We start from the raw sequence: 25,849 nt of genomic DNA, 5'->3' as shown, positions 1-25,849 counted from the left end.
AAAATAGAATGCCAAAAATCTGTTCGTTTCATTTTAAATGGATTAGAAATATAGGTCGTCGTCCTTTCATGAGGCTCAAATAAATCCATAATGTATATTAATCTACGGAGATGTGAGCCGAATTTCATTAAATCCATTAAGTGTTCTATGTCCTTACGCACGATAAATATGACAGACAAATAACGCTTCGTTTCGTGTAATCTTGTTTCTTTTTTCATTAGCTGCTAATACCTATGTGTATAGGCACTTTATATAGTCAAGTCATCTTAAATCTCTCACCTAAGCATATTCCGGATTTTTCCTCAGCCATAAAGCATCGGAGTCCAGAGTCTGCTGCAGGAGTTATCATATTATCATAAAATATGATATAAATATTATGATTGCTTGTTCAAAAAGTACCTAATCGTGAAAGTAAAAAGCGTACTTTAAGCAAAAGTATGTTATGTTTCGTTCTGTCAATGTCAAATATTTTAAAGTGCAATTGTGACAAAACATATTTTAGCTTAACATGCTTAACTTATGGGCATGTCATAAAAGGGCATGTCTGTGTCTATTTTTTGAGGAATGTAATATTACAAGTACCTGACAGCCGGCACCTCCAAGATGTCCCACTCGACGGACATGTAGAACTCGGAGAGGTCCACGCCCACCGACACCACGTTGCTGCCAGCCTGCTCGTCCATGTGTCTCAGGTCCACCTGCGCACACCAACTCTTAGCGAAACGGAACTATCACGTTTTATTTATTTCAGTTCATTTTGAGGCTATTCGAAATTTGAAATACTACACATTAAATTTCATAATTCGTTTAAAATATATGAATAAATATTATTTTTGAAGATATTGTTGCAAATATTTTAAAATATTTATTTATAGTTTAAATTTGTTTCAAAACTAATTTTAAAGCAAACAATTCAACACTACATAAAATTTATAAATCTATGACAATAACATCCAAATACAAACACAATATTCAACAATTAACGTCAATAAATAACTGTACTTAAATACATTTTTTTATAATATGTTATTTAAATATAAATTTTAGCGTCGGTCATGGTAATGCATTTAGTTTTCTATTTAAATTAGCTACATTATTACGTATAGCAAAAGGGCAGTCGATAAATCTTAATAGGTTTGATTAATGTTACGTATTTATATAATAATTCAATTACAAAACAGGTTACCAATCAAAGTTTTGCTAACACGTAATAGCGCATTTAAATTGTTATAACTTATTTATTTCGGATAAACGAGACTTTTAGAATATACGACGTAGATATTATATAATCGATACATGCATCCTGTCACACCATGTGTTTAACTTTCTAAAATATGTAGCTATACTTTAGCCTAATTAGTCATAAACGTCCATAAAACTTACACAGTTAATGGCGGATTTTTTTCAATATTAAGTATAATAAACATGGTCAAATTATATCGTAGAGACGCGATCCTCAAGTAGGTAGTAAACATAATAATTTACGACTGCCACCACAGTGAAGCTGGCAACGAAGTGGATAATACTGAACCTACCACAGTGTGCCAAGTTAGGATGTACCTGTTTCAACAAAAAGTGAATGAGTCACAAAAACCTGACGATAAACGATAAGATGTAACTTTTACCATAACATGTTTTGATCATGCGAAGAAAGTCAACGCGCAAAACACAGAAAACACCGATTAATAAACTAATGTCGTGGTCCTCGACGAGGTTGGAGAATAAGAAGACGACCTCCTGACGCGACGTTTTTGACGTCATTACGGAAAAAGTGTGATATTTTGAATTAAGTAACTTGTAAATTATCGAAGTATCACACTCGATTCTGGGTGATCGTCAAAAATGTGAGGAGAAGGTCGAGGTGCGCCGGCTCCGCCGCGCTGGTGTGTGTCGCGCGGACGTCGCGTCGGAGCTGCGCTGATACCAACGTGGCGACTAGCCAGCCTCAGGAATTTATACAACAATTGCACTTGTTGAGATCAGGCAGAAGCTCCGTTAGTGTTGTAATCACATGCAAAGAATGTCTCGCCAACAGAACCGATTCCGTTGGCGGAACATTCCCTCTACTAAAGTATAACATCTAATATTTTGTGATGGACTCCGTGTCTGGATTTTGGATTTGAGTAGAAATTCTGTCTTTTTAATTATTTGAAATGACAATCATGCAATGGACGACCAGCGACACCGAATTAGTACAGCCAGTGGGAGTCGCTAATAGGGAAAGGTATAAAATATGCATCATGATGACTGTTTATGCTCGATTGTGTACTGAGCAAGAAGTGTGATTTTTTTCACTGGTTATTTCACGTGCTGTGCTTAACCTGTTCGCGTGTAGGTATCGTGTAAAGCTGTGTCAGAGCCGCGGCCGCGTCTGGCGGCGAGCGACCGCCGTGATCGGGAATGCAAGTGGTTCGGAGTGAAGCCGGACTCATGCGGTGAGTGTGTACATCGACTCTGGAGACATGCAACAAGCTGTGTAGGAGTGTGTGTGTTTGTGTGTGGCGCGAGCGGAGCCAGCTAGGGAAGGTGTGAGGACCCCGCGTGACGCCACTCCGCGCCGCGATGCATGTTGGCTCGTTGGTTGACATCTTACAAGTTTAGTGCAAGCCATTTATTGAAAACTCGACTCAATGAGGATGCAAATCGCGTGGCACGGGTAGACTCAGGCGGAGCGGAATGTGTCGGAAGGGAACGGATCGAGTGAAGTATTTGCATCCCATATCACCTGACAGTTCAGAATTTTATACCTTTCCGTGTGGAGCGAGGAAGGCCGATCGAGCTAAGTGGAACCGGCCGAGGATAATCTGGAGCATTCGTGGTCACGCACGTCGACATACCGCTACTCCACATACTTTAACATCACCATCGCAATATAATGTAAACTTGCAACATGTCAGAGCTAAAGGATCAGGGGCGGGGAGCGGGCGGCGACAAGACGCGCGCTCTACACCTCTAACTAGCACCGTCGTACAGTCAATATGTAAAAGTGAGACATACCACATGGACAGAAAAGTAATGTAAATTACACGACGAATTACGTTCGAGCCAACAAGCTATTGCAAGGACATCGGCCGGGGCGGGGGCCCTAGGGCTACGGCCCGCGCGCGCGGCGCCAAGCAGCGTACAGCGGGGCGTCACCTTGAAGCCGTCATACGTCCAGCTGCCTAACTTAAGCACACAGGTTTGCACGTCGTAAGGAAAGAACTCGACGTCGATCGAGCAGGAGGATTTATAGACGGCGGGCGGCTGCCACACCACCATGCCGTTGTAGTAGACGGTGGCCTTCGTCATCAGCGTGACCTCGTAGTTCCCGTCGGCGCTGCGGACAAACAGAGCGGTCAGCGAGAGCGGTGACGGAGCTCCGTGCAAATTACCTTGAATCCGTCGTACGTCCAGCTACCGAACTTAAGAACGCACGTTTGCTCGTCGAACGGAAAATATTCCACATCAATTTCGCACGAAGACTTGTAAATGGCGGGCGGTTTCCATTCGACTAGCCCCTGGTGGTAGATTGTCGCCTTGGTCGCCAACGTTACTTCGAAGTTGCCGTCGGCACTGCAATGTGAATGCACGTTTACATGCCGCACGCGGCGCCTACCTCGCGTGCTTGTTCTCATCGCTCGAGCACTCATTCTATCATGCAGATTGTTCGCACTTGTTAACATATCATATTGATCGTAATTTAGCAATTAAACCTTACGTGAGAATCGTTTATGTAGACGTGACGTACAATGTGTACCTAGCATGTTTAAACAAGTGTTATTTGTAGTGAATCGTTAAATAAACGTCATTAACTCACATTTATTATTACTTACCCACTTTATTGAACTCCGTTAGTGTGATTCTACCACGACTAGTATTTTGGTATACCAACTAACTAAATAAGCAACTGCTACTCAATCTAAACAACAAAAAAGACAAATGTGTTATTTATTCTGCATCGTTTCCAGGTAAGGTAGGCACATACAACGAGGCGCGTGTCGAGCGAGGCTAAAGACTGAAAAATTCATTAGATATCAATTATTTATGGTGATTGGTGAGATGGTGTATCTGCATCGGCAGTTTGTAAAACGTTTTTTTTATTTGGAAATAATGTTAAAAACAATGCTATCAACAATAAGATACGTATAGACATGCGGATTATTTAGATGTAGTTTAATTGTCTGTATTTTTTTAATGTTTAAATTTAATCACATCGAGTAACATGAACACAGCAAAACATGGGGATACGCCAAAACATGTTATATAAAACACACAAATAACTGGACATGAGAATGGGGATTAACTAATGAATAAGTGCACAATAAAGAAAAAAGGTGTGCATTAGTGGAGGGAATGCGGGCTGAGATTGTAGAGAAGGGATCGGAAATGAGTAACGACGGCTGTCGCGCGGCCGGCCATTTATCAAAGTCCGCGCGCTGAGGTACCGGACGGAACAGAATTGATGCACTAAATCGCTCTTATTCCACGTGATACTAAGATGACAATGATTACGGCTCCTTTCGATACAAACAAGTTTTATTCATGACAAAATTTCGTTCCGCCGACATATTTAGAATGGATGTTCTATACGATCTCTAATCTAAATTTTAGTACACCTGAAAACCTGACTGACGTTGTTTTTAACGTTCGCAGTCAACTTCAGTGCAGTCATCAATGATTAGTAGTTTAACGACTTAATAGGGATGTTTTTTTTATGAATAGAACGACGAATTCCATGGTTAGTATTGTTAGGTATATTAGTATCATATAATATGTTTATAGTTACCACTTGACCTATGGATATTGGACGTGCATCAAGCTATCTACAGTGTGCACGGTGACGTTGTACACATCGCTTAAGTCTTCTTTTACGTCACGAATTAGTTTTGATACACCGTACTTTAAACCTTCACATATAATTTTAATACCGTAAATAATATCAGGGTCCCCGTACACCTAAAATATCACAATTTTCGACTTGTCAACTATTTGTATTAATTTTAATTTTAAAAAATAGTAATATTGAACTTACAAAGTTTAAGAACAGTAGAGAAATTAATAAATTAATTAAATGCATCATGCTAACTTCAACACGACCATCTAGAAAGTTTTAGCCTCACAAACTATACAGGCACAAGCAACTGGATAATGCGTGGAAATAATAAAATCTATTTACACTATAAACAATGAACACACAGCCTCCGTCTGTACGTTCGCCCGAGCAATTAAGCAAGTGTTCGGGGCCATAAATTAGAGTAGAACTTCTAGATAATTTTGATACTTCTTCTCGGAGAAGTTTCGAGAATTTTGCTCCTCCACAAAGAGTAAGTGCAGAGCAATTACTTATGCAAAAAGTTAATTAATTTTTAACTTTAGGTGTGGGTTTCTTATAATTAAGATTACTTTACGATAATATTTTTTTATATTGTACGGTATATGTAGTTGTATTCTCTCATGAAAGATGATAAGCGCACTATTTAAAATTATAACTTTGCCATTTAATTATTCAGCGTCTGCAAATTCACATGGGATATGTGACAATTGTTTCATCTTTGGGCAAACGCTAATGAAGGCAACTCCAGAAGTAATAAAATGAAACAGGCGTTTCGTAGGGGCCGGCCTCGTATTATACGGTTATTTGTCGGAATAGTCTGCCAGATGACAATCGATTGCGCCGCTGTCTCCGGTGTGAATAGCTATAGTATTTTGCAAGGCGCCCCGCGACGCCTCCCTCTCTTAGCTGAAAATCCATTTACGTCTCTATTTTCTGTTACAACCAACTTTCAGCTTTCGTAACGTTGTTAACGCGTCTTTAGTTTGCGAGTATTAAATTGAGTTTGTTTTTAGTTCTGAAACAAGTTCCTGGCATAAAGTAGAAGGGACTGGTTTAAAAATATGCTGATTATTTTGCGTTATGTACTTTCGTAGAGTTTGTTTTTATTTCCTGTATGATTTTTGTTTAAAATGAGGTGTTCAGAATGGTGTATATGTATGTACTAACTATGTAATAATGGTTTAAAATATGTAAACTACACACCCATATTTAAATTACAATAAATAACAAATTACGAACGATTACATTAATTGTTACAGTTTTAAAAGAAAATGAAGTAGCGATGGGAGAATGCTCGTAAAATGTACATTGAAGACAAAGTACCGGAGGTAAGTGGCTCTCGCCATCCTTTGTGGAATTCCCACTAAAGTAACCGAATGTACATAATATTTCTTCAAAACAAAGAGAGTCACTCAAAATATCTATAATGGCTATGGCGGGCGATAATGGGAAATATTTGGAGCGTAAAGGGTTTAAACAAAAGTTATTTCATTCGCGGAAACTTGGTACTTGGCGATACGGAACTACTTAACACTAATCGCAAATGGCACCATAATTTGCATCGTAAAAGTAGGTGACGTAAAGTGAAAAGATTTCAATGTATGGCACGTTATATTCTATAAACTAATACATGTGCTTTATTATTTTCTGTATTGTTATATTTTCAATGTATGTACCTATAACAATGGATAAATAAATAAAAAAACATTTAAAAAGGTATGCCCATTGCAATATATTCCTGCCAGAGTCTAACACCAGTCTAAGTCAATTCACCTATTTGTGGAAACTTATTGGGATCTCGTGCGATCAATACTCAACTTTGATCAGCGACAAAGATATCTGTGCATATCTTATTAAATATTCCGTTCACGACTGAACAAAAAATCATTAATTACACTATATCCAAAAGCTATAATAATTTACTGTATTTTGATTTATTTTATTAATATTCACACATATTTAAGACATCCAATATCATCAAATCTTAAGCTTTTAAATATTCTTATGCTTATAAATATACCATTTCAGATGGCGATTTGACAAGTGACTAGATTTTAGCCAGGTTTTAATGTATAACAGCACTCATTTCATACGTAAAACGGATTTATTTCATTAAATAATGTCTCTCTCTGCTATTCAAGACAAAATAACGATGATAGGTTCATCGAGAGCAAGTTAAATCGATCTCGCATCGCTACATCATTCCAAGTATTTTAATATCCAATTTATCAGCCAAGTTGTGGCGAGTGATGCGGTCTCACTTGTTGTACAAGACGATGTCGGGCCTCCAGATGTGGTCGGACGGGACATGGAGCATGTGCACCCCGCCGTACTCCTTGGGCTCCCAGCGCAGCTTGTAGTCGTACCACGACTGCTCCACCCATAAGTTCGTCGTCATTATCTGGTTCTTCAAGTTCTGGTGAACATAATTAATAGAAATAATTTATTAGGAGCACAAATATAATACAACTATGCTTACTTTATTAATTTATTTATTAACTGCTAGAGGACTGACTTGATGCGTTCTATCGACTTTTTGTTTATAATTTATTTAAGAGTACACCAAGAAACATCGTATAGGAAAGTAAGTAGAAGTGCAGCTTATTTCAAATGAATCTTCTTGAAGCACATGATTGAGAGGAGAGTAAAAGAAAAATGCATACAGGCGTGGTAAAGGTCAAACTAAATATCTGCTGAAATTGTAATTGATTCCGATATTATACATATAAGTATATGCCGAAAAAATATACATCTCTGCCTACATCCAAGATTAAAAAGCGTCAAAAAAATTATGGTTACTAGGTATATCAACCCATATTATGCAGCTACTTGGCGAAGTGCGATCGTAATGTGTACGACTTTATGGTTGTTTCGCATTACATTTACAGCCAGCATTATTTATTATGCTGACTTGGGGATCAATTTTAGTGTCGTTTAAACCGACTTTTAAAAAGACAATCACAACGACCATATGGACGAATATATGGCTCATATATAGCATAGATATAATTAACTAATTTGTAAGATGTCGTTTTTATTTAATGTAACGTAATGTGAGGAAAAATAAATACTAAGTAGGTATTTATTTTTCCTCATAATTCTTTCAAAATGAGTCTCTGAATAAATTAATTTGATATCTATTCATTAGTTACCTTACTAATTTTAACCAAAACCTTTATAAAACAAATATATAGGTATATCGCTAAATATATACCTAGTGCAATAATAAAACATATTGTTTCAGTACTTGTATTTTTTTAATGGTGTAGCAATCATGAAAGGAAACATTTTTATTCTCAAATATATACCCACAACATTTTCAGTGTAAATTCTAATGAAATATTCGTAACTTCTAATAGCGAGACATTTCGGCTCATATACCTATGCATCTATAGCTCAGTTCCTCGATTACATTCGTGTACTTACTTTTACGTGAACGGGATTTTTTTTCTTGTTAAAGAAATGAGAAAATGCAAAAACTTATCATAGTATTGTGGACTCGAAAGTTGTGTTGTTTAAGTTTGTTATAAAACCTTTTTTATAACATTTTAATTTGTCTTCTTTTAAAGTTGTTTTCGTTCTCTTGATTTAGTTAGACCAAAAGTAGAAAAGTGCTCGAATTTTTAACAAGCTACTATTTATTTTTGCGAGTCTCAGTATTGCATAAACAGGTAAATCGGATAAACTAATTTTGGATAAATATTGTGTATATTTATCCAAATTGTATAACTAAATCGGATAAATATTGTGTTATTAAAAAAGTTGATCATCGGAAATAAAAAAGTCGAACCTCTAGATTGACTCATTAAATTCAGTAGGACTCGACATGTAGTTCTTCTCTTTTCGTTCTGGACACAATATGTTGTACTTCTATCGCTATTTGTGCCTGACACTCTAGATAAGTAGACTTTAAGAAAGGTGTACCAAAAGAAGAAAAATATCTGTTTTCTATTTTCTTTGCAGCAAAGGTACACAAAGTTTATATCTACAATTTAGCATAAGGTACGAACCCAAAAGTTTTGAATGTTGACCAAATTTGTGTTTGTGAAAACAGATAACTTTTGGAGAAATAACTCTTCAAAAAAGTTATTATCATAATATATCAATAGTCACCAAATAAACAGACAACGAACTTTTATAAATAAGTTTATAATGTGTGTGGGATCAAATAATACAAGTAGCATATAGTGTTCTATGGAACCTTATATGCAATATAGTAATTTAAGAGTTGCATTACAATCAAAATGTTCATTTTTTCATTGCAACATTTTTAGCACTTAACATGTTTTAAATTTTGAATATTTAAAAAAAATACCTATAATTTAAAAAAATATAAATTAATACTGCTCATAACTTATTATCAGCACCGTATATTTTCATTAAAAATTAACAGCCATGATAACATGAAAGTAAATCCGTAGCTTATCTTCGTTGGTGAATATTTAATATTCCGTCGCGGCGCTATCAAACCCATCGCCGGCTGTTCCCGAAGGATATTAGATTTCTCGCGACCGACACCGACGCGATAGGTGGAGATAACTTTGTCTTCATTCACTTCTTCACAAACAAACACAAATTGTGTGAGACAAATCTTTTAGCTTGTGGATATGACAAAATATTCACTGAAATAATAATGTGCTTTCAGATATTGGGTTAACTGGAAGAGATCCCTTCCTGGGTTAAGACCGCCATTATGGCGGTCTTAACCCAGGAAGATATATATACTATTTCCTATAATAAGCATGTGTTTTTTAAATTTATGTACAATAAACATTACAAACAAAAAAAATAATTATTTATTTATTTAAATAGTGATAATGTATAAATACCGTTTGGTTCATAGGTAAGTCTCTATTCGCGAGCATTCGGTTGCAGATTTATTATTCCATTTTACTGCCCTAAATACTTATAATACTACATAAATATTTTGACGACCTCGGTGGCGCAGTGGTAAAGTGCTTGCCACTGAACCGAGAGGTCCCGGGTTCGATCCCCGAAAATTATCTTTTTCTAATTGGCCCGGATCTTGGATGTTTATCTATATATGTATTTTTTATAAAATATAGTATCGTTGAGTTAGCATCCCATAACACAAGTCTCGAACTTATTTTGGGGCTAGCTCAATCTGTGTGATTTGTCCTAATATTCATTAATAATGTATTAATTTATTATATAAATAGTTTCTGTTTCTTGTATTTCATAAACATAAGAATTTCTTAAATCCAATTCCCACAATGTGTGCAAGAGGCCTCAATATCTAGAGTACGTGTTTAAAAATTTAACGAGTTCTTCAGGCTGCGGGTGGTGTTGTAGACAAGAACCTACAGAAACTCACACAACTTTGTTTGCATTAAAAATACAAAGTTGATCGCTTTCCGTAATTTACCCGCTCAGCCTCAGTTCGGTTGACTTTTGAAAAGAAGTTTGCATAAATCTCCATAATTTCTCTGTAGCGAGGAACATCTTTTTGTTTAGTTAATGCAAACAAAGCTTTTATCACTTTACTCACAAAATAATTGTTTTTAAACAATGTACAGAACACACTAAAGATTTTGTGCCTAAAATTGCAAGGTTTCCAAAGATACCTCGTTTTATTGATTTTTGACACGTTTCGTAACATTGTCGTAGTCGAATCAAATGAAAAAAATGGAGCAATGTAACTAAAATCTGCGATATCAAATATTTTAGCTTTTTAGCCATACATTCATCATTTCGTCAAGCATTCATATCGACTTCTGGTATCGATTTTCTAAATCTTTGCATATTTTAATTCCTTTTTAGAAATATATTCAATCACTAGCACTTTTACGATACTAGTGACACAAAATTGGTTCGTTCGTCAAATGTTTCAATGCATGCATTGAATTCACAACGAGATTTGATTATTATACGTGAAATTTTTTGACGAAACTAATGTCACAAAACTAAAACTATTTTCACGCCATTAGTATCGTAATGTAAATTAGGCTTGACACACACATGGTCGCATCGTGTGAATGGAGCGCCTCCGTTGGGCCAGGTGATTAGCTGCGCGTTTATGCAAGCCTGATGAAGTCAACACGCTGTGTTTGGACTACGAGCGTCAATATGGATTCTGCTGTGTTGTTTGCAACTCTAGAACTTATCTTTGCGTTAATTTTCTGACACTATTTTATATCAAAGTAAAGACTGGCTTCTTAATAAGGAGACATTCATAAAATACGTAGGAAGAAAAAAGTAAAGTTTAAGAATTATAAACTTATGCTTCCTTTGCTAAACACACTTAAAAGTAAAATCACACTATTAACTGGGTTCATTGTCCTAACTGGTTGACCTATTAATAATATATTTCAAAGAGAATCAAATCCCGCGTAAATAAATACTATTGTAGAAACGTTATCATGGTAATGGTACCAGAATACTGATCACCCTGTTAGCATTCATTGTTACCCGACTATTAGGGTAAATCTGCATAGTCGGCTATAAATTGTATACCAGATTGTTGTAGCTTTTAAACGCCAACTATATTATTATTTGTACCAGCGTGTTATTGCTAACACACGCTGTATTTATTTGATGGTAATCTTTAAGTAATCAAATATTAGCCAATTTAAAATTGAGTCAGACAATGTAGTCTGAAATAAATAATTTTTGTTTAATTTATTACTGCAATCGGTAAGTGTCATGAACTTGTAATTAACTTACATTACATAAGACAATACTGACATTTTTATTTCAAAATAACATTTATAAAAGTGTTAGATTAAAAACTACATATACATATTTGCAACTACATTCTCAGACATTAATTCATAAAATCTTCTGATTAACAATACACAAAATCTTAATTGGCGGATTTTGGTCTTAATTAATTACATTGTAGAAGTATAATTACGGGGAATCCGTCATTTCTTCGGTCCATCTGCCTTTTTAATTCCCGCCTTTTATTCACCTCGAACAATGTTACGATGAGTGATATCCTATCGTATAGTCTATTTTGTTTTATTTAATTTTCGATATCGGTAACGTCTTATTCCATTTTGCTTGTGTTCCAACAATATAACAACATATCTCAAAACAAAAAAAAAACTATGAACTACCTGTTTCTTCTAAATAAACTTTTATAAATACAAATATACTAATAAAAAATATAGTAAATAATTTGTACAACATTAGTTCTATCGTGAGTAAATATCTCCTCTCAAACTATCGCTGGTTGACTGGAAGATCTCTCTTTATGAGATAAATCAGCCATTGTATATTTACCTTGTGTTATGTACGTACTTTTATGATTTATTTTTTGTGCATTAAAGATATTACAAACAAACAAAATCTCATTTAATTAGAGAATTATAGTCCACCAATTAAGCTAAATTATAAAAAATAGATTTTTTATCTGTATAGTATAAAACAAAGTCGCCCCTCGATGTCTGTCAGTGTTAGATCTTTAAAATTAATGGAACGGATTCTGATGCAGGTATTTTTAATAGATAAAAGAAGATTTTTAATAGATTGGTGGGGAATAGTGGGGTCCCTGGTTCGATCCGCGGTCGGGTCATGATGGACAATGATCTTTTTCTGATTGGCCCGGGTCTTGGATATTTATCTATATATGTATTTGTTATAAAATATAGTATCGTTGAGTTAGTATCCCATAACACAAGTCTCGAACTTACTTTGAGGCTAGCTCAATTTGAGTGATTTGTACTTATATAAATTATATAATAATAAGTAGTGTGATTCCTAAGAAGGTTTTGGTGTATATGGTTTTACCCGACCGAAGCCGGGAAGCTTATTAATAATAGCATAAAATATGGTCTATTTATTTCAATCAATATTTTTATATTTTTCCGTAATACGCTCTACCTTTGTTTTAACGGACGCGTATCCATCCAATGCACAATAAAATTGCATAGAATTTTAACGCATATGTATACTCGCATATACATGCAAGCGTTAAAATTCCATACAAACTTGCAGCAAAATTGCACAGGAATTCGGTGTGCGCGGGCCTTTATAGTTGTTTTTGTTCCCGTTCCCCGATAAGAAGTGCGAGCGCAAAACAAACATTTGGCAGTAAAGTTAGTGTAAATATCCAGGGCACAAAGTCGCAAGTCAAATAGGGCTCCACCCGGGTGCACGTCTGAGCGACCTTCCTTCGTCATCATAACGTGCCCTTAGGCCTTCACTTTACCTTCTGTAAATTAATAGTGAAAAGAGGATTTTACTCTTGAGGATTTTATTTTATTTCAGTAAAATAATTTGCCTGCAAATATTATTTCAAGCTGAACTTTTGTTGACTTTTTCCGCTTAAAATAGATTAATAAATGTAAATAAATTAATAAAGTTTCCAACTATAATGGTTGGTCCTTCACATTCGAATAAATATATTTTTTATTCAGGTATATTAAAATTTGCAATTCATATGTATACTTTGAAATCGAAATTAGAGAAAGTCTCGGAGCGTGTATTAATTCGATTCCGATTTTCATTAAATTAATCCAAGATCCCAAAAAAAGAGGCTTTAATTTTCAGTCTAAATCACCTCTAAAGTTTCAGGACGTATAAGTTTCGGCTTTGTGTATCAAAGGGCACGTCACCAGTTCCGACGCCGAGTCACGTCCGCGCGCCGCGCCCTGCAACCCTTGAAAGCTTTCCCCAAAGCTCTAATCACTGAATAACATTACGACTCGCAATAAATCTGCCGTGACGTTTTAAATTACTGAAACAAAGTAAATACATTTTCGATTACATTCTTGACATTCTTGACAATATATACATTTAAAAGTTATTTAATTTATATCTCCATTTTATATATGTTTTTCCTTTGATTTCTTAAAAACAAATATATGACGTAATTTATTTATTGTTAAACCAACTCGTCTAAGTTTAACCGTTATTATACGAGACATTGCATCCAAAGATATTTGAATTACGACAATATTTTTAGGAGAGTTTATCGTCCTTTTGTAATTAGTATAATGTCAATAAATAAAACTTTATTTTTTACTATAATTCAGCAATAATTTCAAGAACTTTTAACAATGTTCTTAATACAATTCTGGGAGTAAATATTATCCTACTTCTTATTGTTAAATAGAAATGGTTCAGATGACTTGGCCTAAACTATGCACCAGATGCAGGAACCAGGAGTTAAATGTTAAACTCTTCAATAGCATATTGAACAATAGTCCAAAAATACTGCGAATGTTATAATCTGATTTACCATTATTTTGGATTTCCTCTAAACGAAAAATTAAACTACAACAATAGTTTATTCTCATAATGCACCAAATCTGCGTTATGCAAACAATATAAAAGCAAACTGCCAGAAAATCCAGAATAACTTCACCGTTATTTTAAGTGACCTGCTAGAATTTCAAATAGATGCAGAGCGGGTGGATGTTTGAACGATTTACTTATTCTAACCTTTATTCCAGCATATGAAATCCGTGAAAGCTTTCTGGAATAACACACAACTAGCGGTGAATAATATTATTGCTAGACGCGCAATAAATATTACATAAGACCTTGTTACTTTACACTACATTCTAGATTTGCCACGTAGTTTATTCCCTTCCTGGTCGTGATAGCATGTTTTCGTGTTTAAGTAATAGTATGTGGGCTTGTAGCTAGGCAATTTTGACCAATGCACTAGTCTAGCCATTTATTGTTAACGAAGTGGTACTACAACTGAATAGCATTATTATCTTTTTAAAAGCATTGTTATAATGTAAATTGTATTAATTTATCAATTAAATAATAAGGGCGCTGCACAGTAAACACAGACTCTGTACATTTTAATTCCTTAAAAATAATACAGTTACCACTTTAATGTGAATTGAATATTTTTTTAAAGTATACGCATCGAGGCATATGTGTGTCTGTTCGTGGTATAATTCGACAATGGAATACTTCTAAATTGGCTAATAAACGAAAATACCTCAGGAAATAGCTGCTCTTTGGCTTTGGTCGTGTTTTGGCTCAATCAAGTCGAAGAATCATGAAGAAGTGTGTGCAGTGCAGTGTAGTGGTTTTTGTGCAACAGTGCTTTTCACTTATAAATCTATATAAGTACTTAATTGGTTATTTTATTCAATTGGTTGTTTTATAACAACTACTGGCTGAAGGTGTCTTTAAAACCAACAATCGATATTCACCATCATATGATTAAATATCAGCTGGTTATTATGTTCCGATAAACAATTTCATCGTCATCGTCATCAATAAAATGGTCCAGTGGTCAGCGCGTCTTGCTTCTGATCTGCGGGTTACGAGTTCGAATCTTAGTCTGTAGTTAGATGTCTTACTAGTTATGTTTTTCTTTTTATTATCATTAAAATATTACATTTATATTATTGATTGTGTTTTTTATGGACATGTTATGAACTGGAATGCAAATGTTTTACATGAATAATTTTTTTTGTCTTCATTGTTATTATTATTTTTGTGATTATAGGAATTAAATTATAATGACGATTTGCAATAAATTCATATTATTTCAAGATTATTGTGACTGAATTATAAATGTATTTAGGCAATTGACAGTTTAACTTTTTATTTTATATCTGGTTGACTTATATGAAACATTAATATAATTAATAATTAAAAAAATGTATATTGTATTTGGATTATTATATTTCTGAGCGATTGATTTAATATAAATACTGTCATTGTAACGAGTTTGGAAATTATATTAATTTAATGCATGGTGTTGCATGTTATTTATTATTATTTGTTATTTTTTTTTTACCTTTATAATGTCACTACCAGACCCAGCTCCTGCTGCAGTGTCGCCTGGCCCCACGGTTCTTTCTTTAGATTCTTACCAAAAGTGTGAGCAGTGTGATCGCCCGCGTTTTTTTAAAGGACGTAGGGGTCTTAATGTACATATTTCTCGGGTTCATAAGGCTTCATCTTCATCGGTATCAAGTTCTAATCACAGGTCCAATACTGATGGGCCTCCTCCTTTATTGGCAGTTTCCGGTCCAGGTGATAGTCCGGATGGTGATCCGGAGGGTGTGTTTTGGGCTCTTTTGTCTAAGTACAAAAAATGTTTGCCAGTAGTCAAGAGAATCCCCAGGGGTGCAAGATTGTCGGTTGCAACAGCTTTAAAAAAAGTTATCGACAATATCATTGTGACCAACAGTATAGAAAGCTGGGAAAGCTTATTGTCTTTTGCTTTCAGAATTTTGCATGTACACGGTGAGGAAGGACGTTCATCTTCCCTAACCCAACTCATAAAATCGAATTGTTGTCAACATGATCATTATCTAGTTAGTATTGGGGATGCGCAACGCTTAATAAATAGGTCCAACAATGTTCTATTTGGTAGGATTAAGAGAATTGAGAATAAGGTTAGCGATGGGGATGTGAGGGGGGCAGCTCATTTGATTTTTTCCAATGATGCTCTTGCTCCAGAAACTGATGAAACCTTTGAATCCTTGGTGAGAAAACATCCTCAAAATACAACGCGTAATCTTCACCCGGATCCTCCTGTAGATGCAGACCATAACCTACAAATTTCTGCTGATCAAGTATTGGAATCTCTTAATTCTTTTAAAGGTGGATCTGCAAGCGGTCTGGATGGCTTATCACCACAGCATTTGAAAGACCTTTTGTGTGGTGCCACTGGTGATACGGGCCGCGCTTTACTGCAGAGTTTGGTTGCGCTCATTAATTTAATGTTGGCCGGTAAGGTTCCCAATGAAGTAGCCAGGATTTTGTATGGGGCTAATTTATGTGCCCTCGTCAAAAAGGATGGTGGTATACGTCCGATAGCAATAGGTTGCACAATAAGAAGATTGGCTTCCAAAATTGTTTGCAAAAATGTTTTCATTACTTTGTCTTCATTATTTCAGCCTAAGCAGTTAGGTTTTGGAGTGAAGGGTGGCTGTGAGGCTATGGTACACTCTGCTAGGACTTTTATCAATTCTGCTAATAGTGAGGTTTTGTTAAAACTTGATATATGTAATGCTTTTAATTCAATTGATAGAGGTGTTTTCTTGCGAGAAGCTAGAGAGCACATTCCAGATATTTATTCATATTTGTGGCAATGTTACGGTACACCATCAAATCTTGTCTACAAGGATAAACTTATAAAATCTGTAACAGGTTGTCAACAGGGAGATCCTTTAGGACCTGCCATATTTAGTCTCGGTATAAACCCTATAATATCTACTCTCAGTTCTCCTCTAAATATGTGGTATTTAGATGATGAGACCTTGGGTGGGAACGCTGAGACCGTAAGGGCGGACTTGGAGACTTTGATTCATAGTTTTGAAGAGGTAGGGTTAAAACTAAATTTCTCCAAGTGCGAACTATACATAGGCGATTCCTTTACAGATTCAGACAGAGACAATATTTATTCAAGTTTTCTAGCAGTAGCTCCTGGATTGACTTTGGTGAATGGGGATAGTTTACGTATTTTGGGTGCCCCGGTGTTGGAGGGTTCTGTTGAAAATTTCGTAAATGAACAGGTCATTAAATTTAATTCGTCTTCAGACCTTTTATTTAAAATTAATCCTCACATGGCTTACTTTATTATAAAATTCTGCCTCTTTGTGCCCAAGTTTACTTATGCTATACGGTGCTCGTTATTGTGGAAGCATCACAATCATCTAGAAGTCCTTGATGAACTTATTAAAGTTTCACTGGTAAGAGTGATCAATTCTGAAATAAATAGCGAGGCCTGGCAGTTTGCCTCACTACCAGTTCGTTTTGGAGGCATAGGCGTGCGTAAAGTATCTGATGTGGCTCTTCCAGCCTTTTTGTCCTCCGCTCATGCGGCATCCTCATTATGTGGTAGGATTCTGTCCCCGTTATCGGGTCCCATTGAGGTGTGCGGCTTGAGCGAGGCTGAGGAGGTATGGCGGTCAATTAGTTCGGAGGAGTTACCACTAAACAGAAGTTCACAGCGACAGTGGGACAATCCTTTATGCAAGGCCATCCAGGAGAGGACTCTGTCTCAGTGCAGCCGTTTGGAGGATCGTGCTCGCTTTCTAGCTTTAATGGAGAAAGAGTCTGGTTATTGGCTTCGGGCACTCCCATCAAAACATGTAGGCACTCTTTTAGACAAAACCACTTTTACCTTGGCTATGGGACTTCGCTTGGGTGCGAAAATAAATCAACCCCACATTTGTCAATGTGGTATGGCCGTTAACAGTTTCGGTCATCATGGCCTGTCTTGTGTGAGAAGTGCAGGGCGAATTCCTCGTCATGCATCTCTCAATGATATCATTCGCAGAACATTGGCAACGATTGGTATCCCTTCAATCTTGGAACCCAACGGGATATTCCGTGCTGACGGTAAACGCCCGGACGGTATGTCCCTTGTCCCTTGGCGCTTGGGAAGGAGCCTGGTTTGGGATGCCACATGTGTTGACACTTTGGCACCGTCACATTTACCGTCCACCTCTCTTCATGGCGGCGCGGCGGCTAGTGCGGCTGAAGCAGGCAAAATGCGAAAATATATGGGTCTGGTGGATAATTATTATTTTTTACCTTTTGCTGTTGAAACGATGGGTCCTTGGGGTCCTGAAGCAAGGCTATTTTTAAGAGAAATAACGACGCGCCTCGTGGAGGCAACGGGAGACTCGAGGGCTGGCAGTTTTTTTGCTCAGCGTGTAAGCCTCGCTATACAACGGGGCAACGCTGGCCAGTATACTGGGCACGTTGCCTCCCTGTGGCACGTTGGAAGATTATTTTTATTTGTAAAACGGCATTTTTGTTTTGTATTTATGATGCTTTTTGTAAATAAAGTAGTAATAGTAGCAATAGATAAACAAGTTATTATGTCGTAGCTCACCTATGTCAATATTATTATTTTCATGTGTATATCATACTATAATTTTGGTATATAGTTAGCCTTGTGTGTATTAAACCTGATTCTTTTTATAATTAGCATAAGTTTATTAGCGCGAATATAGGTGTAGATTTTCAGCTGAGCATTTTTCTGATTGCTTTCTTTGCAGCAGACTGTCGAAGCTCAGAGTCAGCTACGCTAAACTAAAGTCGAGAGAAGACGTGTAGACTTTAGTAAGAAATATATAGTAAGTAAGTCTCATGACTTACTGACTGTAAAAATAATCTGTACTTTATGTATGCAGGGAAATACCTATATTGAGTTGATCGGTCCGCTTTTATATAATGCTTTAGTATATGTAGATATAATAATAAAACAACTAAAAGATTTTTTGAAAATTGTATGCAAACAGCAATCGTAACTCAGTAGTCACGTTTGTGAACTTCGGGCTCCGAAGACATGTTCATTCTAATATGTCGTGATGTGCACTGCGAATAAAAATTATTGAGTAAAATACATACCGTTTCATTCTAATTTTTGAATAAAGTAATTAACTGATTTTCACATAACATAAAAAAAATCAAAATGTGTAATGTTGGGAGAATAGTATTGATGAAATAAAAGTGACATTTTAGATGCGTCATACATAATAACATATATACGAGTACGAGTAAGCACTATCAAACGTATGTATTGTTAATGTAGTGTTTTACAAGGCTATAATTTAAATAAATTCAATGGGTATATCCAGCAGTTCGCCAATCCGGACTCGCGTGTTTTTTAAAAGCATTTTCTGGAAAATGAGGTGCTAATCATTGAATGTCGGAGTGATAAATGTGTCGTGTCGTGACCAAAATGAAGGATTGGTCCGGTGTTACACGAGAATAATTCATCGAAAATATGACAGCCGAGATTACGAACTTCTACGAGTACACACATCAATAACAAACACATTTTTATTTCATTGTGGTATATATATAACTTTATTTATTCATTTCTAAACATAGCCTTGTGCTTTATGATTCTTAATATTATATTATATACATCTTAATAAACAAGCTGCTTGACATAATTACATTATTCATAAATTATGCAAAATTATAAGAAAGAATATAAAAAGAAAACAAAACTAAATATACATTACTTCAATAAATTCGGTAATAATAATCCAGCGTCCCTAAATACTAAACTTATTACATTACAAATGTGAATAAAAATGTATCACATTTTTTACTTAGGTCTAATAAAAATAAAAGATCGCGATGAATTGATGAAAAGAAACGTCCTTTATCTAAAAGTCACTTAAAAATGTTACCTCTTCATTGACACACACATGAAACAAGTGACAGTTAATACCTACTACTAAATGTTTTCAATATGCATGATTAAAAATCTAATTCTTGTTTCGCTATTTATTTTATTTTCTCCGGAGGACATGTGAGTTCAATTTCTCCTCAGCCACCTCGGTTCTACAATGTATATACATATTTTAACGCACGCGCGTTTTGCGGTGAAGTAAACCAGATTTTTTACTACAACCCGCCGTATCGCTTACGACAAGAAACACTTAACGTTTATCTGTAAATACGAAATTGTTTGACTCACAATGTGTGAATATGTTAGTAAGGAAATAATCTTTGTTTCTCAAATGTAAAACCTACTGGATAGATTTCAATATTTGACAACCGGTAAATAAAAAATAACAATGTGGAATTTAAGGTTTTTTTAATAAAGCTTTTCCCGAAACCTATGTCCTATGTATGGTTTATATTTGCTTAAAGAAAATCATCAAGTTAAATTAAAAAGTAAATTAGACAAATTAGATTGAATCGTGTATTATTAAGACGCAAAATTGATATTCCAATATTGGAAAAGTAATTATTTTAAAAAGCAATAATCAAATCAACACATTTTTATATGCCTCATAAAAATAATAAGTATACTGCCAAGATATAATAATAGATACATAGGCCTACGGAGTGCTACAACGTGCTACAATGTGCTACAGCGCGCTACGAAGTGCTACGAACACAGACCATGACTGAGCGAGACTGGGACTAGGACATTTTCAGATGACTAGAAAGTAAAACAAGGAATGCGATTGATTTGTGTTTTAAACGAATATGTGTACTATATAATTTAGATAAGATGATACACAGAGTACGCAATTGAGGTGCAAGTCTTTATGATTGGACGATGTATTCGTCATAAAGGAAGACGCTGCCATCAACATCACCAAAATGTTCCTTAAAATCTCAACATCGATTTTTTTTTATACTTACACGGTTATACGTCATCGATTTATTTATTAATCATTTTAAATCTATATTCAATAGAGATTTATAGTTACTGTTCGATTTATAAATTTTATGTATAGCATTTGCCACACAATAACGTCACTGCTATTATTATACAAAGTAACGCTGTGGTTCCGAATAAAATACCTGCCATTTGTTACAAATGTTATCTATCCATTGTAGCGGGGTGGCTCTCGATGTCTCGCAATAAGAATATCGCTTCCGCTTTTAGCCGCAACTCGATGCTTCCATTTGTTATCGATTCACAGCCGATTCTTTCCCAAAGATGTTTCGTTTTTGATCGAGTGAAGTTGAAGTTGTTAATTTTTAAAACATTTTAAAACTTCTCTAACAGGATGGTAGATACGGAAATAAGTATTTGAGTAATGTGTTTACTTCCCCTTTTGCGTATCTACATAATAATGAGAATCTGTCAAGATAGATTCAATTACATTCAAATTATTCATGTTTTGATGAGGCCCATGTCATCATATATCATATCATGTAATATCGATATCTATTTAGCGTCATTATCAGTCACTAAAAGTGCGGCGTGTAGTTCTGCCCTAGAATCTACACTCCATATCCTCCCGTGGACGTCGTACGAGGCGACTAAGGGATACAAAACTTTAACAGCTGAGGCAACGATAGCATTCCCAAAGAGGGTCGAAGTCAGTCGGGCGGGCTTTGGGGCGTCACAGCTCCGAATGAAACCAGTAACACGACAGAGAGATTAGCAATCAGTTAAAGTCAGTTGGTGGAGCTCTGACAATCTACCAGGGAAGAGTCTTATGGAGCACTCGTTTGCGATATGAAAGAGATCTACTCAGGAGATGACACCACTAGATATATAAACATTTTAAATGATAGAAAACTATGTTGTTGTAATACCGTATATTGAAGAAGTCTTTGTTTGATTTGACGTTAGATACAGTTTTATTAATAAAAAAAAATAAAGCCTAAAGTTTGTTTAGCTTTTTTATAAATAAGAAGGTTCCTAAAGCTACCAGTCGAGTTCTAAAATAACTTCATGTATGATAGCCGTATTTAAAAAGGGTGTCAATTTTCTCAAAATTCTTATGATAGTGAGTTTACGAAATTGATATTTAAATATTTGAATTTGTTGTGAAAATATTAACCGCGCCAGTTAAAATCGCAACAGTAAACAGAGTTTTACTGGAAAGTGAAATTGAGGTAGAGTTAAAATAACAGCTTATTTATGAATCACAAATATTTAGCTTTCCTTCTCCATATATACATTTATATATTTGTACCTTTGTATATTTATACATTTCTATATTTCGTTTCAACTAAATAACAAATTAGGTAAGTGTTGGTAGCATGGACAAATAGACAGTAATGTCTTGTTTGTACAAAACGACGTCGATCATTACTATAATTAAGTCCATTTTCATCAAAGCATATATTGATAATATTTATTTTCTTATCAATCAAAGCGTCATTTGATGATAAGGAAAAGAAAAGTTCACAGCAGAATACATTTACCATCGAAAGATACAACCTGAATAAATATAAAGCGATAAGTATACGATTCCTTATATCCTGGTGATTTATGGGATCTGATTTGAAATACATAAGGAGACAGCGCGGCGCCCGCGAGAATTTGCGATATCGGGGACGTCCGCTGCGCGAACTTACATAAATACTCAGCTGCCTCCGCTTTAACTAGTGTTTGTGTAACCTGAAGTGTTCTGCTGAAACTGGGTCGCTGCTCGAGGCGTTGATGCGATTCATGTCTATTTAAATTCCAAATGCGACGCGCAAGTGCAAGGTATGCCAACGCATGGCACCCTTTGAAGGGTATGTAGGTCAGTTCGGAGGAGGCACAAACTTACGACATCGATGAGTTGGCTGAGTTTGAGCTTAATGCAGACGCGGAGGACGTCGGTGGTGTTGACGACGGGGCGGACCAGTTTGTTGTAGTTGGAGAGGAGGTCGTCGTAGAGCCGCTTGGCGTCGGGGTTGCCGGCGGTGGCGGCGCGTAGCAGGCAGCAGGCCGCCAGCCACCACACGAGCGCGCCCATCAGCTCACGCGCGCGGCCATCGTTACGTAAGGAGGCTGCGGGCCGGGGCGCGACGCGGCGCGGACTGCCGCCCTGCGCCCCCGACCGCCGCCGCGCCCCACACCACCCCGCACCGCTCCGCCGCACACCCGTCTCGCAAACAATCACCACACACCCCGACAAGCGACTCTTGTATTCGTAGTTGCGGTAGCTTTAATTAACGCTATTTATTTCTTGCTAAAAATTCTGTAGTATACTAATATAGGAACAAGAATTTTGCTAATTTTTCATTCTGAAGCCAAGATAAAATTTTATCAGATTTTAGCACTTTTAAAATATTATACAACGGCTAAAACATATTTCTATAAGATACTTACTGATGTACCGGATTTTTAAATGCAAACAGGTTTATCTAGCATAAGAGCAAAAATATAACTATCCTGAGGTTACGACCGTTAATCGATAAAAACTAAACATTATTTAGGTATGTAATAAATTTTACCTTTTTTATGACTCAGGATATCTGATTAAGAACTTCTATACTAAGTCAGTGAAACTTAAAAATAGCGGATATTTAATTATTTCAATTTTCTAATAATATCACTAACTATCAATAACTTTTAATTAATTTATATAAACTTTTATGGTAAGTTGAAAAAAATGTACCTGTGTGTATGTTTATGTGTGTAACATGACATTAATTATGCACTCATAACGTTATATTTATGAGTGGTCAATTAATGTAATGTTACTGTCCACTCCACATTCAAGATTATCTCTCTCCTAAAACATAAAATATTGAAAATTACACACAGGTCTAAAATAAAATCTCGATAATGTCGAATCGTACCCATACTAACCGGTGTTTAGGGAGTACGCTGTGATTTGTAATAGATCCCCTGGGATATGCGGCCTGTGGCACGGAGTGGCACAATGTGGCGAGGCGTGGCGCGGCGTGACGCGGCGTGGACACGGTGCTGCCCAGAGCTATAAATATGCGAGTCGATAGCGCGGTGCATTGCCTGATCCCTTTGTTTGCGCTGAAGACGTGTCTGTTCCAGTGTTGAATTGCTTTCTACTAAATGTGTAACTCATATGTGATATTCCGCGAAAAAAGGTACTTTATGGAGGGCAGTCGTTTAAAACGTAGTATTTATATGCGCATCTATGGTAAATATGAACAATTGAATGGTCATAAACGATTTCCTTCTTTAAGGTATTATGCACGATTTCTAAGACCCGGCCCTTTGGCCAGGTCTTAGAAATCATGATTCTCTAACAGTTGGGATAAAACTTTGATAATACGATAGCAGGAGTCCATCGTCAAAAACTGAAAAGTAAACTTAAAATTCGGATTAAGAAAAGTGCACTCACTGACAAGTTTTAAAATCAAACCCCGTGCCAAGAATGAAAAAACTTTGATTAATTTGATCTAACAAATAGACAATTACTGTCAAAGATGGATTTTTAAAAAAATGCAATGTTTTGGAAATATTTTGATTTTTTACAAGTTTATTCGAGAGAAAATAATTAAATGAAAAATTAAGTTCGCAACAATTCTGAAATATCTTGTAATAAAACATCGGCAGCGAAAATTTTACAACCTATTTTTTTTTTCTCGTAATAAAGTGCTGCATTGAGAAGAAACCGCCATAAAAACGTAATGTAATTTGTAGTGGTGGAGTACTGGCAAATATAATAAGTGTGGAGATAGAAGAGCGAGATATAAGATTACAGTCGAGAGCGTGATTTCCCAAGAAAATGACAATCTGGAAGTTTGTCGCCGGATCATCGCATCTCCGGTTTTTGTCCGTCCAAAATAAGAAGGCACTCCGACCAAAACACCGAATCACGGTGACAATAGGAACTTAACTCAGCAGGTATTCCTTTTCAATTTGGCCAACTAAACAAAGACATTTAATCTAATAACCACCGGCCCACCACGATGCCGCCGTTAATAAAGAGTTTGTATCAAGAGTTTTGCGAGCTCACGTAATGTTTAAAACACAATTTAGAGTTGTACGCAATGTTTCAGAATAACATACAGTGACCCGAGAGTTTTGCTGTTTATAGCTTTTTTATTTTAAATAATTCAGAGGTTACCGTTTATCCGTAATGAAAGTGAGTATTTTTTTCTTTTTTAAATGGATTATTTTATAAAACAGAAGCGTGATTATTAAAAAGTCAGTTCAAAGTACAGTCTATCTCTCATCTGAGCGTCTATCTGGGTTCTTCCTCAACCATAGAGCGCCGGAGCCCGGGATCAGCTTTCCCACTTTATCTTTATCTCCTCCTCCACCTCGAACAAATGCAAATGCAAAGGTTATCAATTTGTTGTCAAACATGCATAAATAATATTGTCGCATCATCATGCTTGATGACATCAAGCTTAATAATTTTAAAATTAGAATAATACAAATATTTTTGCTCAGTAATGTTTTGGACCAGTAGAAATTTTAGGATTCGTTAAAACCGTTCGTGAGTTATCGGAGACATTTGGAGACCCTTTCTTTCCAAACCTCGAAGATAAAATTTAAATTACAGAGAAACATCTTGGTTATGCTTGAATCATATTATGTGATAGTTCTCATATGTCATACAAAGCTACATTTTTCTTCGTTCGTTGTACGTTTCCTTCGTTGGGTGTAAAAACTTTATTATGTTAATAATAATTATAAAATTATTGAGTTTACATATAATAAATATATATCTACTAATTCCATGCCTTATTGCTACTTATATTTTTTTTTATTGGCTGAAATAGCAGTTGTCTTCGCATTTAGTTGGGTGAATGATTTTATTAGCTGAAATAGCGGTTGGATTTTGCGCATTATGATTGGCCAAATCTTTTCTTTTGGCTGAAATAAATTTCTGATTTCTTTGACATCTTAAATTCATGGAATTAGTAGGTAGTAGGCACCGACGAAGT

The 25,849-nt window shown here is 35.8% G+C and overlaps 1 protein-coding gene across 2 annotated transcripts in view; it reads right to left on the bottom strand.

Annotated features, from left to right (window-relative positions):
* nAChRalpha4 (nicotinic Acetylcholine Receptor alpha4) overlaps positions 1-23,024 on the bottom strand; it is a 39,688-nt gene extending 16,664 nt beyond the window's left edge. The window contains exons 1-4 of one of the 2 annotated variants that reach the window (XM_053748052.1): positions 22,753-23,024; positions 7,078-7,232; positions 3,375-3,555; positions 583-698 (exon numbers count right to left, since the gene is read on the bottom strand). In XM_053748052.1, the coding sequence (XP_053604027.1) occupies positions 583-698; positions 3,375-3,555; positions 7,078-7,232; positions 22,753-22,941 (641 nt within the window). In that variant the 5' untranslated portion in view covers positions 22,942-23,024. Of the gene's footprint in view, positions 1-582; positions 699-3,138; positions 3,320-3,374; positions 3,556-7,077; positions 7,233-22,752 lie in introns of both variants that reach the window. The other variant, XM_053748053.2, reaches the window with a different exon arrangement.
* Positions 23,025-25,849: the final 2,825 nt, after the last annotated feature.

Source organism: Plodia interpunctella, chromosome 7, assembly GCF_027563975.2.
Source record: "Plodia interpunctella isolate USDA-ARS_2022_Savannah chromosome 7, ilPloInte3.2, whole genome shotgun sequence".
Classification (NCBI taxonomy): domain Eukaryota; kingdom Metazoa; phylum Arthropoda; class Insecta; order Lepidoptera; family Pyralidae; genus Plodia; species Plodia interpunctella.
Note: the sequence above shows the minus strand (reverse complement) of the source record. Positions and strands in the feature narration are given on the sequence as shown.